General features: G+C 46.2%; 2 protein-coding genes across 2 annotated transcripts in view; both read left to right on the top strand.

Annotated features, from left to right (window-relative positions):
- Positions 1 to 622: 622 nt before the first annotated feature.
- On the top strand, positions 623 to 3800 carry LOC306668815 (glutathione S-transferase theta-2B-like). The gene is made up of 5 exons (XM_079152591.1): positions 623 to 829; positions 1431 to 1518; positions 2819 to 2969; positions 3057 to 3230; positions 3551 to 3800. Exons 1-5 carry the CDS (start codon positions 718 to 720, stop codon positions 3758 to 3760), a joined length of 735 nt encoding a protein of 244 aa, XP_079008717.1. The 5' UTR covers positions 623 to 717; the 3' UTR covers positions 3761 to 3800.
- A 7513-nt stretch (positions 3801 to 11313) lies between these two features.
- The window catches only part of LOC306667696 (uncharacterized protein), a gene marked incomplete at its 3' end in the record, with an annotated part of 29563 nt that continues 19514 nt past the window's right edge, over positions 11314 to 21362 (top strand). Inside the window, exons 1-5 of the mRNA XM_079150410.1 lie at positions 11314 to 11524; positions 12710 to 12797; positions 14475 to 14625; positions 15656 to 15832; positions 17337 to 17531. Coding sequence (XP_079006536.1) covers positions 11353 to 11524; positions 12710 to 12797; positions 14475 to 14625; positions 15656 to 15832; positions 17337 to 17531 — 783 coding nt within the window. The 5' untranslated portion in view covers positions 11314 to 11352. The remainder of the gene's footprint in view (positions 11525 to 12709; positions 12798 to 14474; positions 14626 to 15655; positions 15833 to 17336; positions 17532 to 21362) is intronic.

Genomic DNA, 21362 nt, shown 5'->3' with positions numbered 1-21362 from the left:
ACTCCTGCGTGAGTCACCAGTCGGGTCCCAGCGCGCTGGAATAAACACCTCTTGCGGTTTGCATCAAGTGACGCATCCTGCGGTCGATTGGGATTGCCGGAGATCCATGGGATTTCCTTTTGGGGGGCCTTACACAGGGACCCCTGGAACTTGCGAGCTCAAGATCTCATTCTCCCCTCCCCGCGCTCCCTGCCCCCATTCTTCCGTTGGGTTGCAGCATCCAGAAACAAAATTCTGAAAATAAACCGGGGGTCTGAGCACTGGAGATTTTCCAGGAGGACAGGGCCCGCCCATTTCCGGTTTAGGGTGAGGTTGGGTACTGCCCTTGGATCCCTGGCACCCGCTGGAAAAAGAGGCCAGCTACTCCCTGTTCAAAACCTTCCTCTCCCCCTGCGCGCACCCACCATGTCACTCCACAGCATCCCCACGACAGGACCCCCTCCGTCGTGGGCCTCCTCTTCCTCCCTGGCTCCCGGAATCTTGTTCAGGGATTTGGTGGCGGTGTGGGATCAAGCCCGCCAGGAGAGGGCAGACTTGAAACAGACTTGGGGCGTAGACAAGTGCGTAGGCGGAGTGGGATGCGCCCGCACTGGCTGTAATCAAAGGGGAGGAGCCTGGACCCATATATATCGGGGGCACTCCTAGTCTACTGGTCCTCCTTAGCCGAGAACACACTCTGCGGTCTTTGCAGTCATCGCCGTCAGCTCCGACCTAGCCATGGGTCTAGAGCTGTACCTGGACCTGCTGTCCCAGCCCTGCCGCGCGGTCTACATTTTCGCCAAGAAGAACAGCATCCCCTTCCAGCTGCACACGGTGCTTTTTCTTGAAGGTGGGCCCCGCGAGACTCGCAGTGTGTTCGCACACCCGGTGCATCCACAGGTCCTACGCCGGGCTCTTCTCTGAGCGCGCTGCTCGATCCCGGGACTGTACAGCCGCCTCTTCTCCCATAGCGCCGCCTTCTACTGAGTTGTCTTAGTCACAGCCCTCTCTGAACTTTAGCTTGCCGCGCTGCAAAGGAAGAGGAGTACTTTCTACTGTGTGGGGTGGAAATAAAAATGACAGGATTTTCAGAGTTCCTATGTTGGAGGCACTCATTTCAATTCACAAAACCCTTGAGGCCTTGGAAGAGCTGAGCCACCCCACTGTGCCGCCCCACCACCACCCTGCCCTGGCTAAATAACTTTTCTTCGCCCACCTACAGCAGCACCTAATTGCCTCTGGAGGGGCAGGGAAGAGAGGCCCTTCTCAGGGAGGCCCTTCCCATGGACACCAGGACCAGCCCAGGAGGCCCAGACAGGGGAATGGGGCTGACCAGCTCTCTGGCTACAGCCCAGTTCCCTGCTCGGAGAGGAAGAGGGCGGACTAAGAGTTCTGGTTCCTGACTGGAACACGTTTTTTGTTTTGTTTTGTTTTGAAAATTTCTTCCTCAGGGCAGACCTGCAGCAAGGAGTTCTCGCAGATTAACAGCCTGCAGAAGGTGCCTGTGCTCAAAGATGGTGACTTCATCTTAACTGAAAGGTGCCCTCCTTCCCTCTCTAATCCTGAGCTTCCCAGCATCCCCCCACCCCTTCCTCTGTGGGCCCTTGCAGACCCTGTGGGGCAGTGAGGGGAAAGTAAGTGGTGGGAGGAGAGCAGGGTCTGTTACCAGGGACTGACCCACCTTGTCCCTGCTTCTTGTCTTTAGCCTCCTCTGCTGGTCCCTGGTGCCTCTCCACCCCGAAACTGAGGGGTATTGGAGAGAGGTCAAGGAGACATTTGTCCATTGTTGGACAGAGTAGGTTCAACAAATGGAAGTTGGAAAGGATCTCTCCAGGCTTTTCAGATATTCTCTGCCCCTGATTGCCCAAGCTGGCTCTGGAGACCAGTGCCAGGGCTTGAAGGCACAGCTCCTGGTGGATTCTCCCATCATGCAGGAAGAGGACAAGAGATCAGAGGACTATAAAAGCAGCTGTCAGGTGTGGTGGTGCATGCCTGTAGTCCAGTGACTTGGGAGGCTGAGGCAGGAGGATTGTGAGTTCAAAGCCAGCCTCAGCCACTTAGTGAGGCCCTAAGCAACTCAGTGAGACCCTGCCTCTAAATAAAATATAAAAAGGGCTGGGGATGTGACTCAGTGGTTAAGCACCCCTGGGTTCAATCCCTGGCACCAAAAAAAAAAAAAAAAAAAAAAAAAAAAAAAAAAAAAAAAAAAAAAAGAATAAATAAATTAAAAAGAAATCGATGGCTAAGGAATCTGACCAAGGAAACATCAGAACATGCATTCCCTCCTGATCTCTGACCCATACACATGTGGATATTCAGAGGACTCCATGGAACCCTATTGTGTGCCTGCTCCATGCCAGGTTCCAGGGGCCCAGGGAGTCTTTTCTGAGCTGTGAATCCTTGAACAAGTTCATTTAACTGTTCGGAGCATTAGTTTCCTCATATAAAAGAGCAGATGCGGGGAGTATCACAGAGACAAATCTCTGAAAGGACAATGCAGGTCTGGTTAAGAGTTGGAGGAAAGGGGTGGGGGTGTAGTTCAGTGGTAAAGCACTTGCCTAGGCACAAGACCCTAGGTTCAATCCCCAGGACCTAAAAAAAAAAAAAAAAAAAAAAAAAAAAAAAGGACAAGAAAAGAGAAAGGAAAGGATTTTGTGGGCAAAGGGTCAAGGAGAAAGGGAGAAATCAGAGAGCTGGGAATAGAGGGGAATGAGGCCAGAAATGAGTCCATCAAATGCAGAGAAGCCCCAAGGACCCACTGGGGAATAGAAACAGCTGGTGGAAGGTAAAGGCTCAGAGCCAGGGTCCGTACAGACTCTCTTCCTATCCCTGTTTCCAGCTCAGCCATCCTGATTTACCTGAGCTGTAAGTACCAGGTAGCAGACCACTGGTACCCATCTGACCTGCAGACCCGTTCCCGCATCCATGAGTATCTGGGCTGGCATGCAGACAACATCCGTGGCACCTTTGGGGTGACCCTGTGGATCCAGGTGAGGAGAACCATCTGGGGAGGGGTTGGCCTTCAGGGACTTGGTATGGGGCAGGGTCACGATTAAGCCCAATCCCTCCCTCATCAGGTATTGGCGCCACATATTGGGACCCAGGTGCCTGAGGAGAAGGTGAAACGCAACAGGACCTATATGGACCGTGCTCTGCAGCAACTGGAATCCAAGTTCCTGGGGGACAAGGCCTTCCTTGTGGGACAACAGGTGACACTAGCTGATCTCATGTTGCTGGAAGAGCTGATGCAGGTATGAGATCAGCCAGTAGAGCAGTGGCTATGGGCAGGGGACTTTCTATTGCCACTCCCACAAGTCAGAAATACTATGGCCTGGGGAAAGCCAGGATTTGCCCAGAATCCAGAGTGAGTCTCTGGCTAAACTGGGACCAAAGCTTGACCTGCTTCTTGCTTGATGGTGTCATTCTGGCTGCTCTCAGGCCCTCAGGCTCACCTCACTGACCTGGGCCTCATGTAGAGGTTGGGGAAGGGATCATATCCCTGTTATCTTTGCTGTGTTCCAAGCACTGGGTCCTCAGTATCTTCACAACTTTTCCATCCTTGTCCCTGCAGCCCGTGGCTCTTGGCCATGACGTGTTTGTGGGATGGCCAAAACTTGCAGCATGGCGTGGACGAATGGAAGCTTTCCTGGGTGCTGAGCTGTGGCAGGAGGCCCATAACCCCATCTTTAACATTCTGGAACAAATGGCCAAAAAAACACTTCCAGTGCCTCCACCAGAGTTCCAAACACATATGCTGCTTCGTATTTCTAAGATTCCTTGAGTGGTCTGATTAGCAATAAAGACTCATTCTGTTTTTTGCCCCCTTTTTATCTTTTTCATTTTGCCCCAGTCCCTTTTCTCTGACTCCAGGAGGAGTTCTACACAGGCAGAATATCACGTGTCTTTAACAGTACTTCTCAATTGCAGCCTGTATACCAATAAGAGACTAAAATCTACAATATATAAAGAGCTCCTAAAAAGTCAATAACATGAAAGAAAAAAACAAAAAAAAATTGGCAAATACTATCTATGTTTTAAACAGTAAAGATTCTGCTGGGCCTGGTTGTGCCTATAATCCCAGCTACTCTGGAGGCTGAGGCAGGAAGATTGCAAGTTCAAAGCCAGTCTGGGCAACGTAACCATATCCTATCCCAAAATAATTTTTTTTAAAAGGGAGGCTGAGAATGTAGTATCCTAGCATGTATGAGGCCCTGGATTTAATCCCCATTACTGAAAAAATGATTATGAATACATTAAATAAGAAACCAAGAATTATTGTTTTTATTACATTGTTCTATTTTATGAATGGGATAAGATTTTGTCCCAGTAACCCATATGATTTACTAAAGAAATCTCATAGATAATAAAGTCCATATAACACTATTACCAAAGCAACAAAATACTAAGTAGCCAATTAAAATTGCAGACTATTACAGGATAAAGACAATATTTCACAGGACATACTGTTTTTGAAGTCTAGGAAACTTATAAGATTTCTTTTAGCAAGCTCTCATCTTCTGAGAGAGTTTCACAGTAACAGCAAACAGTAGGATTTATGCATTGTTACACAAACCTCCATGTGTATCATACCAGTTATTTTAACAGAGAGAATTCAATATAAAGAATTAGTATCCAGGCATTAGTGAACCTCAAATACAGATAAACCAGATTATCACAGAGAAGATCACTGCAAGGAGCCATTATTCCTAGGACTGGGAACCAAGGGAGGACATTGGAATCATGTAAACCTAGGAGCTGGAGGAGGGGCTCCTTAGAACTCAGACTTCCAAGAAGGAGAGTGCTTAGACCCTTGGGCATCATCTCCTAAGGGTGCTCCAGTTTCTCAAGAGCTCTTCACAGGAATCCATGTGAATGATGTGGATACATTCTTGTATGTGTTGGTAGATGTCAACCTACAAATGGAGTTCCTGACATCCTGCTCTTCTGCTCTTAGTTACCTGTTTTGTGGCCTTGGTATCCCCCGTGCCTATTCTATGACCATCCTGTGCCATTCCCAGCCTAGAGTGCTCCAAGCAGCAACTAAACTGTGACTGCACTTCCCTGGGGGTGGCTGGTGCTTGGCTGTCCTTTTAGATACCATTCCGCTGCCTCTTCCTTTCAGAGATTCCTCATACTCTTAGGGGCACCCTGCCTTGCTTTTCTAGGCTTTTTCCTGCATTCCCCTGGGATTGAGGATGAGTGGTGGCAGCCTGAATCTTTCTGATCCAACTGCTTTTCAGTTGTTCATAATTGGACAATTTTACTTTTTGGTTTTCATTTGCGGGAGTGGTACTGGGGATTGAACTCAGGGACACTTGACTACTGAGCCACACCCCCAGCCCTATTTTGTATTTTATTTAGAGACAGGGTCTTACTGTGTTACTTAATGCCTCACTGTTGCTGAGGCTGGCTTTGAATTTGCAATCCTCCTGTCTCAGCCTCCTGAGCCGCTGGGATTGCAAGTGTTTGCCACCATGCCTGACTTGGACAGTTTTCCTTTTAACAGACACTCCAATAGAGCATAAAAGTAAATGATAAGTTAATCAAGACTCCTAATGCTGTGTAAGTTCGGGAGAGTGACTTTAATGGAACTAACCATGCTATGCACCAACCCCAGTAGGGCACCAAGATCCCCAGTTCATCTGGCAGGAAGAGCAGGAATGATTCCCTAGAAGTGACCTCAAATTCCAACTGGTGCTTTTGGCAGAGGGAAGGGCCACATTAATGCTGACTGGAGGCATGAAAATCAGGTGTATGAAGAACACTTGGACAGTCCAGGCATGTGAACAGGGATGCTGAGAGGTGAAGGCAGAAGTGACACTGGGAAGTTCATCCTAGCAAGATGAAGACTGACTGTTGAGTCACACCAAGGGGTCATTAGTTTCCAAGAAATGGGGAGTTTATGATGGTCATGGATATGACCTGACTTCTGGATGGTGAATCAAGGTAGACTCGGTTGGATGGAGAGGGAATCTGTCAAATGGCAGAGATTTCTTCTGTCAGAAGCTTAAAATTCCTCAGAGATATTGGAAGTGGTTGCCATATTATGATCCTCAAGGCCATTGCCACTGCCCCAACCCTGCCCACACTTAGCCAATAATTCCAGATAATGACCCACTGGTACTGTCCCACCTGCGGGCTTGCTCCTATATGAATGAGTACACAAGCTGGCATAGTGACATGCGGTGTTCAGAGCACTTTAGGTATATGTCTGTGTGGACCTAGTTGAGTTAGGTAGCTAGGACAGAATATGTGACAGGGTGCGGGAAGAACCAAGGTGCCCAGGATGGAGGAGTACAGATTGAGCCCATCTTCTACCCACCTGACAGGTGTTTGTTGTGCTCAAGGGGAAAATGGGCAGGTTGCTATGATAAGGTCACCAGGTGACCTTAGTTGACCTCATAGTGATGGAAAAGTTGATGCTGCTGCAAGTATGCTTGGAGCAGCAGCACAGCCTCCATCCATCGCCCTTCCTGGGGTGCTCTCTGGCCTCCTGCCTGCCTCTGGCAGAGGTGATAGGATCCCTCTTTGGCTTCTCTCAGATTCTGTAGCTGTCACCCTGCTCTGGGCCTCAGGAGCAGGTCAGGGATGTAACTGTCCCTGCATCCTGTGCTATTGTCTCAATAGCCTATTACTCTTGGCTATGATGGGTTAGAGGGAGAGGTGTGACTGGTGGGATCATATGGGCGAGTGGAGGCTTTTCTAAGTGCAAAACAAACCCAGGAGGTCCATAACCCTATCCTGAGCCTCTGGGGAAGGTAGGATCTCTGCAAAAGTTATACAAGAAGTCCTCTTGAAGAGACACAATGAAGACTTCTCTCTTGTCATCTGTCCTTGTCCATCCCCTCCATTGATTATTTTCTGTCTCTGAGTCTCACTTTCCATTAAATGAATAAATAAATGTTTTTTTTTTTCTCTTTTAACCCGTTTCCCATCTTGCTTTTCTTTTTGTCTGGCTATTCTTTTCATCTCCCATTGCAGGACTGTGGCCCCAGATCCCAGATGGCAAATCTGGATGAGGGACTGCCTACACAGGGTAGGTAGGTAGGTATGTTGGGCCCAAGGGCATCAGGTCAAGGGTTCCTGGCACTCCTGGGCATGCCAGAACTGGGTCCAGCTTCTACCACAGGTCTTGCTGGAAAACAGATGGTTCTTCTGGACCTTCCTAGCTTCAGTTCCTGCCTATCTGGGCTCCACATCAGTCAGTTTATGGAGAATGCAGGTCCCTAGGGGCTTCCTGGCCCTGGGAAGGGGTCCATGCTGGTTGGGCTCCCAGTGACTCCTAGAGAGTAGTGATGACCCAGCCAGGGGTCAGACTTGCACATATGTCTTGGTGTCTCACACCCAAGAGCAGCAACCATGGTCCCAGGACTTCTCACAGGGACCCTGCTGACACTTTAAGAATGGCCAAAGGTTTCAGGGTGTCCACTCAACAAGCCAGGCCATGTGCTATTCCTGGAATCAGACGTGGTATCAGCTCCGTGCAAGCCACATAGCCTGTGAATATGTGTTGGCATGTCCCCCAAAGTTCTGTCCACTGGAAAGTTTCAGTTCTTATGAAAAAAGTAGGGAAAACATTATAGTCCACTTGCATGGGTCAAGAAGTTGTGGCCAGAGGGTGGCTCCTATTTCCTCAGGTTCCAGAGTGGGGCCTTGACAACTACCTAGGAGGCCTTAGCCGGGTGCCAGGAGGACCTAGGCAGCACTGGCTTGCTGCCTGCTCCATGTTTCACTCAACCAGCATGGTCTAATGTTAGTGCCAGTCCCTGGCTCTCTACATGCCTCCCCAGCCCCTACCCCATGAGCTGTCCTTCAAGTCCACAGAGCACCTGTCTGCAACCCAGCCTTCAATGTCACAAGACCTGGGTCCTGACAGAGATGTACACATGTGGTCCAACAGGAGAACTGAGGCAGACCTACAGGTACAAACAGGACTAGGAAGGAGGAGATGAGAGGGAGGTGCCTTGAAGATATCAGGATAGTTGCTGGGGTCTGTAGAGACCAGGGCTGGGAGAGTGGCCAGAGTGTGTGTGCATGCACATGGTCATATGAGTGTCTGTGAGTGCATACTTGTGTGAATATGAGTGAATTTTGTTGTAAATGTGGGTGAATTGTGTGACTGTGATTGTACATGAGTATATATGTGTGAGAATGAGTGAAGCTTTGAAGACTTGTGGTGTGTCAGCCTCCCAGTCGCCATCACCTCTGCAGGAAGGATTGTGTAAGCTGCTAGATACCGCAGAAATCAAGGGAAGCCAAGATGGGGGTGGGGTGTTTGGCTCTGTTTAAGGGACGGGGTGAGAGGTGAGAGTGCTCAGGGGTTGGCAACACCTTGTAGAGGAGAAGGAGGGGCAGACTGGAGAGACTGCTTTTGGAAAAGCCAGTGACCAATCCTCAAAGGAGCACATTCCAGAGGCCAGGGATGGGTGGAGGCTCACTGAGTCTGGAGGAAGTAGGTTTCAGGGAAGAGCACAGAATATTGGACCCATTTTGGGAGAAAGGCACTGGTCCAGAGGGGTGAGCAGCCCTTCAGAGACTGACCTGAGTGGGGGACCAGGGTAAGGGCAAGTGGGAGGTATATGTGGGTGGGCTAGAGCTGTTTCTTCACCTATACTTGCCTCCCTTGGGTGCCATCTACATTTTTGCCAGAAAGAACAGCACCTTTGAGCTGGTGGAGCTGGTACAGGGTGAGCAGGACTGGTTCCACAGAGGGGTTGCTGAAGGACCAGGCCATGTACTGAGCATCCCCTCCTCTCTGCTCATCAGAGCAGCACCTCTACGCTGAGTTCTTAAAGGTAAACTCCCTGGGGAAGGTGCCCACCCTCAGGGATGGTGACTTCCTGCTGACTGAGAGCTAATGGTGAACTGGTGCCCACCATGGTTCAGCATCAGACTGTTTCAGTTCTGGGGCTCAGGATGGTGGGAATAGGTGGAGGGGATATAGAAGAAAGCTGATCACCCCTGGCTTGGAGAGCTTTCCAAACTGCTGGTAGCCTGCCTAGCTCAGAGACAAGGGCAAGACCCAGGGGTCACTTAAAGTTAAGGGTGGGGAGGCTGGAACCTGGCTAGAGCCTGAAATGGCTAGAGCTGCAGACTGGAGAGGGAGCATAAGTCAACTAGCCAGATCTGGATAACCTGCAGTCTGTGGGCAAGGCCTGGGCTAAAGGTTAGTCCTTTCAAAGTCCCAAGAGCTGCGTACTCCCAGGGTCAGATTCCACTTTGAATCCCAGCTCCCCACTTTCTGTTCTCTGAGTTCTTGGGCAGGTCAAAGAACTTTATGCCCAAGTTTCTCCTCTGCAAAATGGGGGAAGGAATGTCACCACCTAAAAGAAAAAGTAAAAAAGAAATATCATCACCTTCCGGGTATTGCCTGAGGATGGAAAATGGGTCCCTACTAAGAATTGCAGTCCTGCACCTGTGTCCAACAGGTACCTGGTATGTCAGCATCCATACAGATTCCTGAGACCAAAGTTTATCTGTGCAGGTGAACCTCCTTGGCTCTATTATGCAGTCTGGGTAGGAGCCAGGACCCCAGAGCAGTAGATACCTGTTGACACACATACTGCCTCAGTTCCATTGCCCCCTGAGTTTTAATGAAGCCTCAGAATCCTTCTGAATACTTAGCTTTGGGGGCATCACTAACGAATGGTGGCAGGGAAAGAATGGAAAGAAGATCAGTGAAGTTTAGAAGGGCTTATGAGCTGTTCCCTCTCCTCCTAACCCAGTGTCTCCTGTCCCTCTTCTTGGGCAGGCTGTGGGTGCCGTGCAGCTGGAGTGGCTGTTGGATTGGCTGACACTAATCCTACAGCACCTGAATGAGATGGTCCTGGTGGCCAGTCCCTACTTGGTGACTCAGCAAGTCTCCCTGGTAGACTTGATGGCACTCACAGAGCTGATGCAGGTGAGGCTTTCCCACCTCCCTGCCTTCTGGGGGTACACAGGGCATGAAGCTGAGGCACCAGTCAGCTGCCCTCTCTCTAGCTCACTGCCATTGCCTGTAACCTCTTTCAAGACTGACCCAGCTGGCAGTGTGGTTGATCCTTGTGGAGGTCACCCTGGGTGCTGATCTCTTTCAGGAGGCCAACAAGCTCATACTCTAGCCTTGGGACCTCCATGAAACCCAGAAAGATCCCCCAGCAAGCCTAGAAGCTGGTGCAGCTTCTGCAGAAGCAGCTCTACTGAGGGGGTACAGCCTGATAACTCCCCTGAATTTGGCTGTTTGTAATAAGCACACTCTGTACTCTCTGCCTGTGCCTCACTCTGTTCCCAGGAAGTGAAGCCCATCTCGTTTCTGAGCTGAGGCCTAGAAAGATAGGGAATCTTTCAAAATCACACATCATAGGTCAGTACGAGGGCCTCCCCACAGGTCTCAAGTTAGGTTCCTCAGCCTCCAGGGCAGTCTGCTCACTGTAGTCCTAACCCAGGCCAGGAAGTTTCTGGACTTCATTGCATGGCACAGTCTGGCTGCCCACACCCTTGGATCCCCTGTTGGTGTTGTCCCTAATGCTCCTGGGCTCCCCCACTGTACTAGTCAACTTTCCATCACTGTAAGAAAAATATATGAAATATTTAACTTATAATGAGGAAAAGGTTGTTTTGGTTCATAGTTTCAGAGTTTCTAGTGCATTATTAGGTGGACCCATTGATTTTCAGCCTCTGGCATGGATCTTCCAAAAAATGCGCGAAATGTGTAGTAGAGCAAACTGCTTACTTCATGGCCAGGAATCAAAAAAGAGGAAGAGATCAGCGTCCCACAATTCCCTTCAAGAGCATGACCCTAATGACCTAACTTCTTTCCATTAGGCCCCACCTTTTAAGGGTTCCACCACTCCTAATAGCACCACTCTGGGGACCAAGGCTTTAACATATGGGCCTCTGGAAGACATTCAAGATCCAAACTATAGCACCAAGCTCCTGTGTCTTTTTCTCCCAATCCAGACCAAATTTACTTGTGGATAGCCCCAGTCCATACTTTTGACTCTGAAAATTTAGTTTTCATTGCCTCATTCTCAGTCTGGACCTGCAAAGTCCTTTCTAAAAAGAACTGCACTGAAAGCCTGACCCTGGGAATTCTCATGCATGACCCCTTCTCAGGGTATCTTTAAGGCAGAAGCACGGGACAACGTGCATAAACGGATGTCTGCTCCCCCTCCCCCAACCCTTTGCCAGGGAGTTCTCGCCACTCTTAGGACTTCTCAGAATTCCTGTTATTGTGAGAATTCCAGGTTTCCTGGTCTCATGACAACACCAAGGGAAACAAGAAGTTCCAGAATATGGGGTCTTGGGCTTAGGTCAGAGAGGGCAAAGGGCCAGGGGCTCAGGCTGGACATAAGCTCAGGCCTGCTGTAGCTTTGGGACCCAGGAATTGTCAGCATGGTCCTAGAGCTCTACATGGATCTACTGTCAGCATCCTGCCGTGCCGTCTACATTTTTGCCAAGAAGAATGGTATACCCTTTGACTTCCAGTTTGTAGATCTGCTGAAAGGTCAGTCCCCACTGCTACCCAGGCAGGACTCATCCTGGGGTGCAACTAGAACACCCAACTAGAACACCCAATTTCTGTCTCTGCTCTGAGAAGCAGAGACAGAAATCAAGGCCATTCCTCACAGAAGTCTGCAGGGGAAGAATAAGTGCCCAAAGTGTCAAGGTACACAGTCTGCACCCCTGTCTAGCTCGCTTTAGTCACTGAGTTCCCACTAATGATGGCACCCCTGCTGAGATGAACAGACACTCTGAGGGCAAAGGGGAAGGAAGGACTTCTAAGGAATCCTTGAACTCCCATTTAGCACCCTCACCATCTTCTTATGGGGGTCTTGCATCTTGTTATCTGTATCACCTGCCAATCAGTATAGAAAAGGTCACAGAAAGGAAGTCATTACCTACATGAGAATGCAGCTGTTGTTCAGTCCACCCCCATTATTCCCAATGTTCAAACCTGTTTAGAGAACTGGGGATGTAGCTCAGTGGTAGAGCTCTTGACGAGCATGTCAAGGCCCTGGATTCCATCCCCAGCACCCCTCCCTCCAAAAATTATAAGAAGAGCAAACCTGCTTGGGGTTACACCTACCTCACAAGAGGGTCAGGGGGATCAGACCCCAGCCCCACCACAGAACAGAGAAGGCTCTAAAAGCCCAGTGTATAGAAGGCTCTAGACTGTAGAGAAGGAAGGAGACATGGGAGCTATGGAAATGAATGAAGTGTAATTGGAGCCCTCAGAAATGTTTCCACTTGGAAGCAGTTGGTGGAATCAAGAATCATGATTCCTGCTCCCTGAGGAGTTCTGCATTCAGATCTGATGACCCTGATTGCATACAAGGGACTCTTTTTTGTGTACTCAACTGTGTTATGGGACTATACCTCCAGCTGTGGCTGCCCTGTTTCCCTTAAAGGGGGGACAAAGTGAAGGAGTGTCAGGAACAGTGGGCAGGCTTTTAGGGCTCCAGCTGATTCACAGGATGTGGCTTCAGGTAGGGGTGGAATAGGGGCTGGAGACCTCCCACTTTTGGGAGCCAAAATGTTGTCTTGGTTCCAGGGCACAAGGGTCCCCAAGTCTGGGATAGGGGCAGGGTGGGATGTAGGAGTCCTGATCCTTACAGGACTTACAGTGTTCCTTAAGGTCTCAGTTTCCCCTTCTTCATGAAATAGGGAGAAAGGCATTTCTGTTTCTAGGAGTTCCCGTTCTCTCTTCCCTTGGGTCCCAGCAACCTCAGACCCTCCCTGTCCCTCTCAGGTCATCACCACAGCAAGGAATACATCGAGATCAATCCCCTGAGGAAGCTGCCCAGCCTCAAAGATGGAAGATTTATCTTATCTGAAAGGTAACTGCCTTTCCACTACTCTGGGGATGGAATCCAGGGCCTTGCACATGCCAGGCAAGTGCTCTTCCCAGGAGATTCAGTGGGAACCCACCATGTAGTATTTATTTATTTATTTTTTTGCCATGGAAAATTCCACACGTGCACTAAAGGAAAAGGCATACTAACTAATATGTGTATATGAGTATAACAAATCCCACATACCCATCTCTCAGTTCCAATAGTTGTCAATTAGGGCTTCTTTTGCATCATTCACACCCCACCCTGTACCCCTTCCAGACACCCATAAATATTCAGTCCACACCTAATTCACCTATAAATGTTTAGGAGTATGTCTCTAAGAGATGAGGACTCTTAAAAAATGCACCACCCCATTACTGTTATGACACTTATTAAAATTAGCAATAATTCTTGCATTTCAGCAAATATCCAGCTCCTAGTCAAAAGTCTCTAATTATCTAATAAATATTTTTTGGCAGTTTGTTTGAATCAGGGTCCAAAAAGGTTCTGAGTATTACAGTTATTTGGTCTCTCGCTTATGCCTCTCTACCTATAGCGCCTGTCTTACTCTATCTTGGTTTGCTATCACTGAATATTACTGACTGGGAAATTTATAGCAAATAGAGGTCGAATTTAGCCCATGCTTCTGGATGCCAAATAGTTGAAGAACATGGAGCTGCTTAGCATTGACTGAGGGCTTTCCCTCTGGGTCATAGCATGACACAAAGAATTACATGGTGAGACAGAGCAAGCAAGCCAGAGAGAGCTTGCTTTTGTATCAAATACACTGTTTATGACAACCCATTAATCCAGGAACGCTTTTATCTGCAAATGAATTAATTCATTCATGGGGGCTCTTCATTCTTAATGGTCCCACCTCTTAATACCTACAGCAGGGATTAAATTTCAACACAAGTTTTGGGAGGGACGTTTAAACTGTAGCATCCTCTCCACTCCCTGACCTCTTTCTCTTCACATATTTATTAGTAATGATGATGAAGAAATTGGGTCCTTTGTCCTGTGGAGGCAAGGCCTGGGACCCATCCACCACTAGAATGTCTCCAATCTGTCCCCTGTCCTGCATTCCCAGGCCTCTGCTCCTAATCTCATTCCACAAATACGAGAAACCCTTGCTTGGGTATTGCTGGATGCAGGAGCTACTCTCTTGGTCTTCCTGTTATCAATTCTGACCCCTCCATTCAGCACCAGAGAGATGTATTCTCTCTCATTCTTCATAATCTTAGAGTCCAAATGTCCCTGCATCTCCAAGGACCTCCATACTTGGGCTCCATAGCATCTGACTGTCTCTCTCCATTCCCTGACCACCCCCATCCACCTTATGGTGCCCTTGCCTGCTCTCCATTCTCCAAAATTCAACTCACTCCCTCTTACCCTGGTGTTTTGACTTACGTTGTTTCCCCTGACTAGACTGCCCTTTCTTATGCCATCCAATGATTCCTGTTCACCCTGTAGGTCTCCTTCCCTGCCCTTGCTGATTATTAGACTGACAACTTGGGGGAGGCCTTTCCCTGAGCCCTTTGGACTACTTCTCCTGAAGGAATGTCAGCATCTAGAACTATGTCTGGAGGCCCCAGCAGATGGGCCCTGGCCAAGCTGGGGTGGTCAGTGTTGGGGCTTTCAGAATACAAGAGCAGTGGTCCTGACCTGCCCTTTCTGCAGTGTGGCCATCCTTTTTTACCTGTGCCGAAGGTACAGCGCACCCTCCCACTGGTACCCACCAGACCTGCACTCACGAGCCCGTGTGGATGAGTTCATGGCCTGGCAGCACACGGCAATTCAGCTGCCCATGAGCAAGATACTATGGATCAAGGTGAGTGGGGCCGTGTCTATGGCTTGGGGACAAGGGAGTCAGGAAGCCTGAAGTCCAGTCCCAGCTGTGCTGACACTAATGAGCTCAAGCAAATCTTTCTCTTTGAGCTTCATTTCATGTGTTCCCCCTCCTTCCTGACTTATAAAGTTGCTGGGAATATGGAATGAACCATTGAGTATGATAGAGTCTTGTTAAGACAAGGAGAAATACACCCAAGAAGAGCTGATATGACTCAAGCCAGGACAGGCTTCAAAAAAATTTCATTCTGAACTAGAGAATGTCAGAGTCAAAGGGCCCATTGACATTAGAAAACTTGAAGATGATAAATAACACATGTGTCCTTAATTCTAATCCTAAGCTTATGTCTTAGTTCATTTTTCATTACTGTAACCAAACATCTGAAGTTGAGTAACTTATAAAAAAAGAGAGACTTGTTTTGCTCACAGTTTTGGAGGCTGAAAGTCCAAATAACATGGCACCAGATCTGGTAAAGGCCTCATGACAGATGCCATCTCAGTGGGAACAGTATGAAAGGATCACATAGTAAGATAGGAAGATAGAGAGTGGGGAGGGGCCAGTCTTGCTCTTTGGCAAAACTTTCTCTTTTAAGAAGTAACTTAGTGTCCCATGAGAATTACATCAATCCCTTCCAAGGGCAGTGACCTCAATGATATACTACTAAGCTTCACCACTTAAAGTTTCTACCACCTTTCACATTGTTCCACTAGGGAGTACATTTCTAATATATGAACACTGGGGGACACACTCAAACCAAATATAAACCATAGCAATCTATGACAGACATCACTAATCAATCATCGGATTCACTCTTGATGAGTTCTCAAAATCCTTTTGATCACATGGCCCCAAGCAAAATCTACCAGTCAGAACTGCTAAAAAAAAAGTGACACTACTTTACAGCCCTTGGTACTGTCCACTGTCTATCTAGCAGACAAAGATACGGAGAGCTGGAGAGGCAGATAGATCAGGGTTGCAGCCTCAATTTCCTTCCTCTCCCCCACCTGGCTAGTTGCTGATCCCAATGATCACAGGTGAGGAGGTTCCAGCTGAGAAGACGGAAGAGACGCTGGAAGAGGTGAACAAAAATCTGCAGTTCTTTGAGGAGAAATTTCTACAGGACAAAATGTTCATCACTGGGGACCACATCTCACTGGCTGACTTGGTAGCACTAATGGAGATGATGCAGGTGTGGAGTGGGGTGATAGGGGTGGTCAGAGGATGGGAAGAGGCAGGTCACTTCTGTGATCAGTGTAACCACAACTTGAGAATAGACTGTTAAAGCAGAAGCAGCAGGCATGACCATCCTGAGGATTGTGGGAACCAGATCTGGGTGACTGAGCTTCATTTAGGAACAACAGGATGGGAGTACAGGTTTTGAATCAAGGAGGATCATGATCACCTATTTTGGCAAGGCTTCCACAGCATGGGGAGGAACTAGAGGATGAACCTAGAATACAGAGAATACCACATTTCTCAGTTCATTCACCAGGATCCCAGATGCCTCCTCCCCCTATGGGATCTTCTTTTTTCTTTTTTCTTTTTTCTTTGTTTTTTTTGGAACTGAGGTCAGACCCAGGGCTTTGCAAATGCAAGGCTTTGCCATTGAGCTACATCCCAGCCCTGCTATAGGATTTTCCAGGAAATGTTAAGAGATCTTGCCTCTTTTCCAGAGCTTTATACAGAGAGTTGTATGGGTAAAGCTCTCTTGGTTCTGGGTCTGAGAGGCATACAGTGTGCATTTGGAGGCATGTAGGGGTGTGGGGCATTTATGTGGTCTTTATGTGCAGGAAAGAATAGCTAGTTTGGAGCTAGCTGGTACGTGCAGGATGGATACTTAGACCCTGTCCAGTGTCTTGAGAGCTGGTATAGTCACTGGCTGGTATGAAAAGTGGCCACTTTGGTCCCTGACCAATGTGTAGCACACACTGGCACCAGGAAAAACTATTCAAGTAGTCTCAAGTATACAAATCCTATGCTTCGCTTCCAGTCTTTATACTTCACCCACCTCAACCACCCTTGAGCCTCCTGGACACCTTAGTCATACATTTTTCTTTTTCTTTTTTTTTAGGTACATATTTCTTTTTCTTTTTTCTTTCTGTTTTTTTTTAATTGTAGATAGACCCAATACCTTTGTTTTATTTTTTATTTTTATGTTGTGCTGAAGATCGAACCCAGTTCCTTACATGGCCAGGCAAGCACTCTATCACTGAGCCACAACCCCAGCCCCCTAGGTACATATTTCTTAAATGATCAAGACAAATCTCTAGGTAGGCTGCCTCCTGGGTCTCCTCTTCCATCCCCTGTGCTTGATCACAGAGAAAGGTTCAATGTGGGCAGAAAAGAATTGAGTTCCTCCCCCAATTCCCTTGGGAACAAGGAACCTACCTGGAAAAAAGGCAGGAACAATGGGAGGTTTCAAGTCAGAGAAGTGGGAACTACCTGGACCAGCAATCACCTAGAGAGGGGTTCAGTAGCCTTGGAGCAAGACCAATGACCAAGTACCCTAGGGGATTTTGGAATACCCATTACCACCCCACATCTGTTACATAGTTTATGACTTCTTGCTTGAGTCTTGGGGGCCAGAGTATGACTAATCCTTTGTAAAGGCAGATGGGGAGGACCCTCGAGGCTGTAGGAGAAGACCCAAGTGGCGCTGGGCTGACCACATCTTCCTCTTTGTCTATCTACAGCCGATGGGGGGAAATTATAACGTTTTCCTCCACAGCTCCAAGCTGGCTGAGTGGCGCATGAGAGTAGAGCTGGCAATTGGCTCTGGCCTCTTTTGGGAGGCCCATGACCGGCTGTCAAAGTTGGCAGATTGGGACTGTTCAACATTGGATCCAATTGTCAAAGACAGAATTTCTGAGTTTCTGAAGAAATACAAGTGACCCCAGAGGCAGCTAATCCAGCAGGACTTGGCTGGCTCAGTCCTCTCAGACTCCTTCCTTAAAGGAGCCACTAAAAAAACAACTGTGCTCTTTTGCCCAATAAAGAACTGGAACATCCATCATGACTACTGAGTCCAGAACAGTTGATATAAGCATAGAGCCTGATGTGGGAGCAGGTGGTAGTCATGGGTCTTCCTAGTTTCCAAAAAGAATGTAAAAATTAAAGGTTAAATATGATTACATTGTCAATAATAGTAGTTGATGACTTGAATATCCCTTTTAATAATAGAATAAGATCAATATTATAAACCATTTGGACCCATAGAACATTCCCCACAACAATAGCAGAATAAACATTTCCCTCAAGGGAACATGGGATACTCTCTAGCATAGACTAAATGTTTGGCTATAAAATAATTATCAAATTTAAGAATAGTGAAATCATGCAAATTATGTCTTCTGAACACAATGAAATGAAATTAGAAGTCAAAAATGGAAGGAAACCTAGAAAATTCACAAGTATGTAGAAATTAAACAACATATTCAACCAATGGGTTAAAGAAGAAATCACAAGGAAAATTAGAAAGTGCCTTGAACAAATGAAAATGAAAACAAAATTTATGGGAACACAGTACAAGTAGTGCCAAGAAGAAAATTTATGGCTACAAATACATAATTTAAAAAGAATGATCTTTGCTGGACAAGGTGGTGATGTCTTTAATCTCAGCTATTCAGGAAGTTGAGCCAGGAGGATTACAAGTTTGAGGTCCATCTGGGCAAATTAGTGAAACTCTGTCTCAAAAATAAAGGTAGTGATGTAGGTCAGTGTTAGAGAACTCCTGGGATTCAATCCACAACCAGGGGTGCGGGGGAAGATCTCAAATCACAAACCTAACTTTACATCTTAAGGAATTAGAAAAATAAGAGCAAACTGAACCCATACCATTAGAAGAAAGGAAACTGGGCCGTGATGTAGCTCAGTGGTAAAGTGCTTACCTGGTATGCAGGAGGCCCTGAATTCAATCCTCAGCATTGCAAAATTTAAAAACAAAGGAAATAATAAAGATTAGAATGAAGTAAATAGAAAAACAATAGAGGAAAAATGATGCTGTTTGAAAAGATCAACAAAACTAATAACTTTAGCTAGAATGACCAAGAAAAAATAAAAACTTGCTCAGACTAGGAAAGAAAACAAAGACATCACTACTGGTCTTACAAAAGTACAAAGAAGTATAAAGAAATATTATGAATAATTGTATGTGAGTAATTTAAATAACCTAAACGAAATGGGAAAATTCCTAGGAAAAAACAATCTCCCAAAATTTATTCAAGAAGAAATAGAAAATTTGAATAGACTTATACTAAATAGGTAAAAAAAAAATTTAATTTAAAAAAGCATTCTACAAAGAAAACCCAAAGACCAGATGATTTCATGACGACTTCTGCTAGATACTTTTTTTCCATCCCCAAATCCAGTCTTTTTAAAAATTATAATTATTTGATTATATTAATTATACAAATTATTGTATGGAAATGACATTTCCCTACGAACACATATCGTGCTTTTATCATACCTACCACTGCTGTGACCCATGCAGCATTAACAAATGATTCTCAAGTAGGGGCAACAGGAGATGAAGAAAAATACAGAGGACTGGGGTTGTGGCTCAGTGGTAGAATGCTTGCCTAGCATGTGTGAGGCACTGAGTTTGATTCCCTGCACCACATACAAATAAATGAATGAAATAATACATCTAAAAAAATATTTAAAAGAAAGAAAAAAACAGAGATATAAAGAAGACACAGATATTTTCATGAAAATCTGGGACCAGGTGGAACTGCACTCTGATAGAGGAACAGTGACCTAGAACTAGCTCTGCAAGTTTATCATATAGGGTCTCATCATCAGGAAGTTAAACTAGAAGGGCATTGTAAATTGTTCAAGGCTTATAGGGTGTCAGAGGCTTCTTTGTGCATTAAGAAGTCACAGAGTGGGTTATCTGGGTCAAATGGTGTTTCCATTCCAAGTAATCCAAGGAATCTCCCCACTGCTTTCCAGAGTGGCTGCACTAATTTGCAACCCCAACAACAATGTATGAGTGTACCTTTTCCCCCACATCCTTGCCAACACCTATTGTTGCTTATATTCTTGATAATAGCCATTCTAATTGGGGTGAGATGAAATCTTAGGGTAGTTTTGATTTGCATTTCTTTTAATACTTTACTAGAGATGTTGAAGATTTTTTCATCTATCTGTTGATTGCTTATAGATCTTCTTCTGTGAAGTGTCTGCTCTTTCCCTTAGCCCATTTATTGACTGCATTATTTGTAAATTTGGTGTAAAGTTTTTTGAGTTCTTTATAAATTCTGGAGATAAGTGCTCTACCTGAAGTGGGTGTGGCAAAGATTTTCTCCCACTCTGTAGGCTCTCTCCTCACATTGTTGATTGTTTCCTTTGCTGAGAAAAATTAAAATCAGCATACTACAGTGATGCAGCTACATTAATATTTATAGCAGCTCAATTCACAATAGCTAGATTGTGGAATCAGTTTAGATGTCCAATAGATGGATGAATAAAGAAACTGTGGTGTATATACACAGTGGAAGATTATTCAGTCATAAAGAAGAATAAAATTATGGCATTTACAAGTAAATGGATGGAGTTGGAGAATATCATGCTAAGTGAAATAAGCCAATCCCAAAAAACCAAAGGCTGAATAATTTCTCTGATAAGTGGCTGATGATAAATAAGGCGGTGGATAATGGAGGAAGGATGGATTGTATAGAGGAAAATGAGAGGTGGGAAGGGGGAGGGGAGAAGGAAAAATAATAGAATGAAACAAACATCATTACCCTATACATGTTTGATTACACAAACCATGTGATTTTACTTTGTGTACAACCAGAGAAATGAAAGTTGTACCCCATTTGTGTACCATGAATCAAAAATTTTAAAAAAGTTACAGAGCTAGAAATATTTTGCAGCAGCTATACTATTGTTGCAGTGCTAAGAAAATTTTGCCATTATCCTGTTGTACCCAGGACACCCATTGTCCTGGGACATCTGATAACTGTTAGCATGACAGCTGAGAGTCAAGACATAACATCTTGACCTTTGGCAAGGAATTTTTCCCAGGCTTGGCTTTGCCAACCCTACAGGATCAGCGGATGCCTGGGGGTTCATTTGCTCTTCACTTCTACCCTCCCTACGACTCTCTCTCTCTCTCTCTCCCTCTCTCTCTTTTTGGGACCAGGGATTGAACTCAGGGTACTTACCAATGAGAAATATCCCCAGCCCATTTTATTTTTTATTTAGAAACAGGATCTCACTAAATTGTTTAGGGCCTCGCTAAGTTGTTGAGACTGGCTATGAACTTGCAGTCCTCCTGCCTCAGCCTCCCGAGTCTCTGGGATTACAGGCCTGTGCCACCATGCCTGGCCCTACTACCTTCTCTCACACTCCCCTGGATCCCCCTCCCCTTACCTAATAGTCTTTTTATTTTTGGGTCATTTCATTTCTAATTTTTTATTTTTATTTTTTTAGTTTCTATATATGAGAGAAAATGTGTGATACTCATCTTTCTGTGTCTGGCTAACATGATAACCTTCAGTTCCATTCCTTTTCCTGAAAAGGACATAATTTTATTCTTCTTTATTGGGTGAATAGAACTCCATTATGTATATACACCATATTTTAAAAATCCAATCATCTGTTGACAGGCACCTAGGTTCATTCCATATCTTGGCTATTGTAAATAGTGCTGGAGTTTGTGAATACTTTGCAGGTTCTCTCTTTTGTATATTGGCTGCATTTTCTTCTTGTGTACA

This window comes from Sciurus vulgaris, assembly GCF_902686455.1.
Source record: "Sciurus vulgaris genome assembly, chromosome: 8".
In the NCBI taxonomy this organism is placed as follows: Eukaryota; Metazoa; Chordata; class Mammalia; order Rodentia; family Sciuridae; genus Sciurus; species Sciurus vulgaris.
Note: the sequence above shows the minus strand (reverse complement) of the source record. Positions and strands in the feature narration are given on the sequence as shown.

Bases quoted from the DNA above. Each gene is read 5' to 3' on its own strand.
- LOC306668815 (XM_079152591.1), top strand. From the start codon at position 718: ATGGGTCTAGAGCTGTACCTGGACCTGCTGTCCCAGCCCTGCCGCGCG. The intron at 830-1,430 runs GTGGGCCCCGCG...TTTCTTCCTCAG, and splicing joins CACGGTGCTTTTTCTTGAAG to GGCAGACCTGCAGCAAGGAG. The intron at 2,970-3,056 runs GTGAGGAGAACC...CTCCCTCATCAG, and splicing joins GGGTGACCCTGTGGATCCAG to GTATTGGCGCCACATATTGG.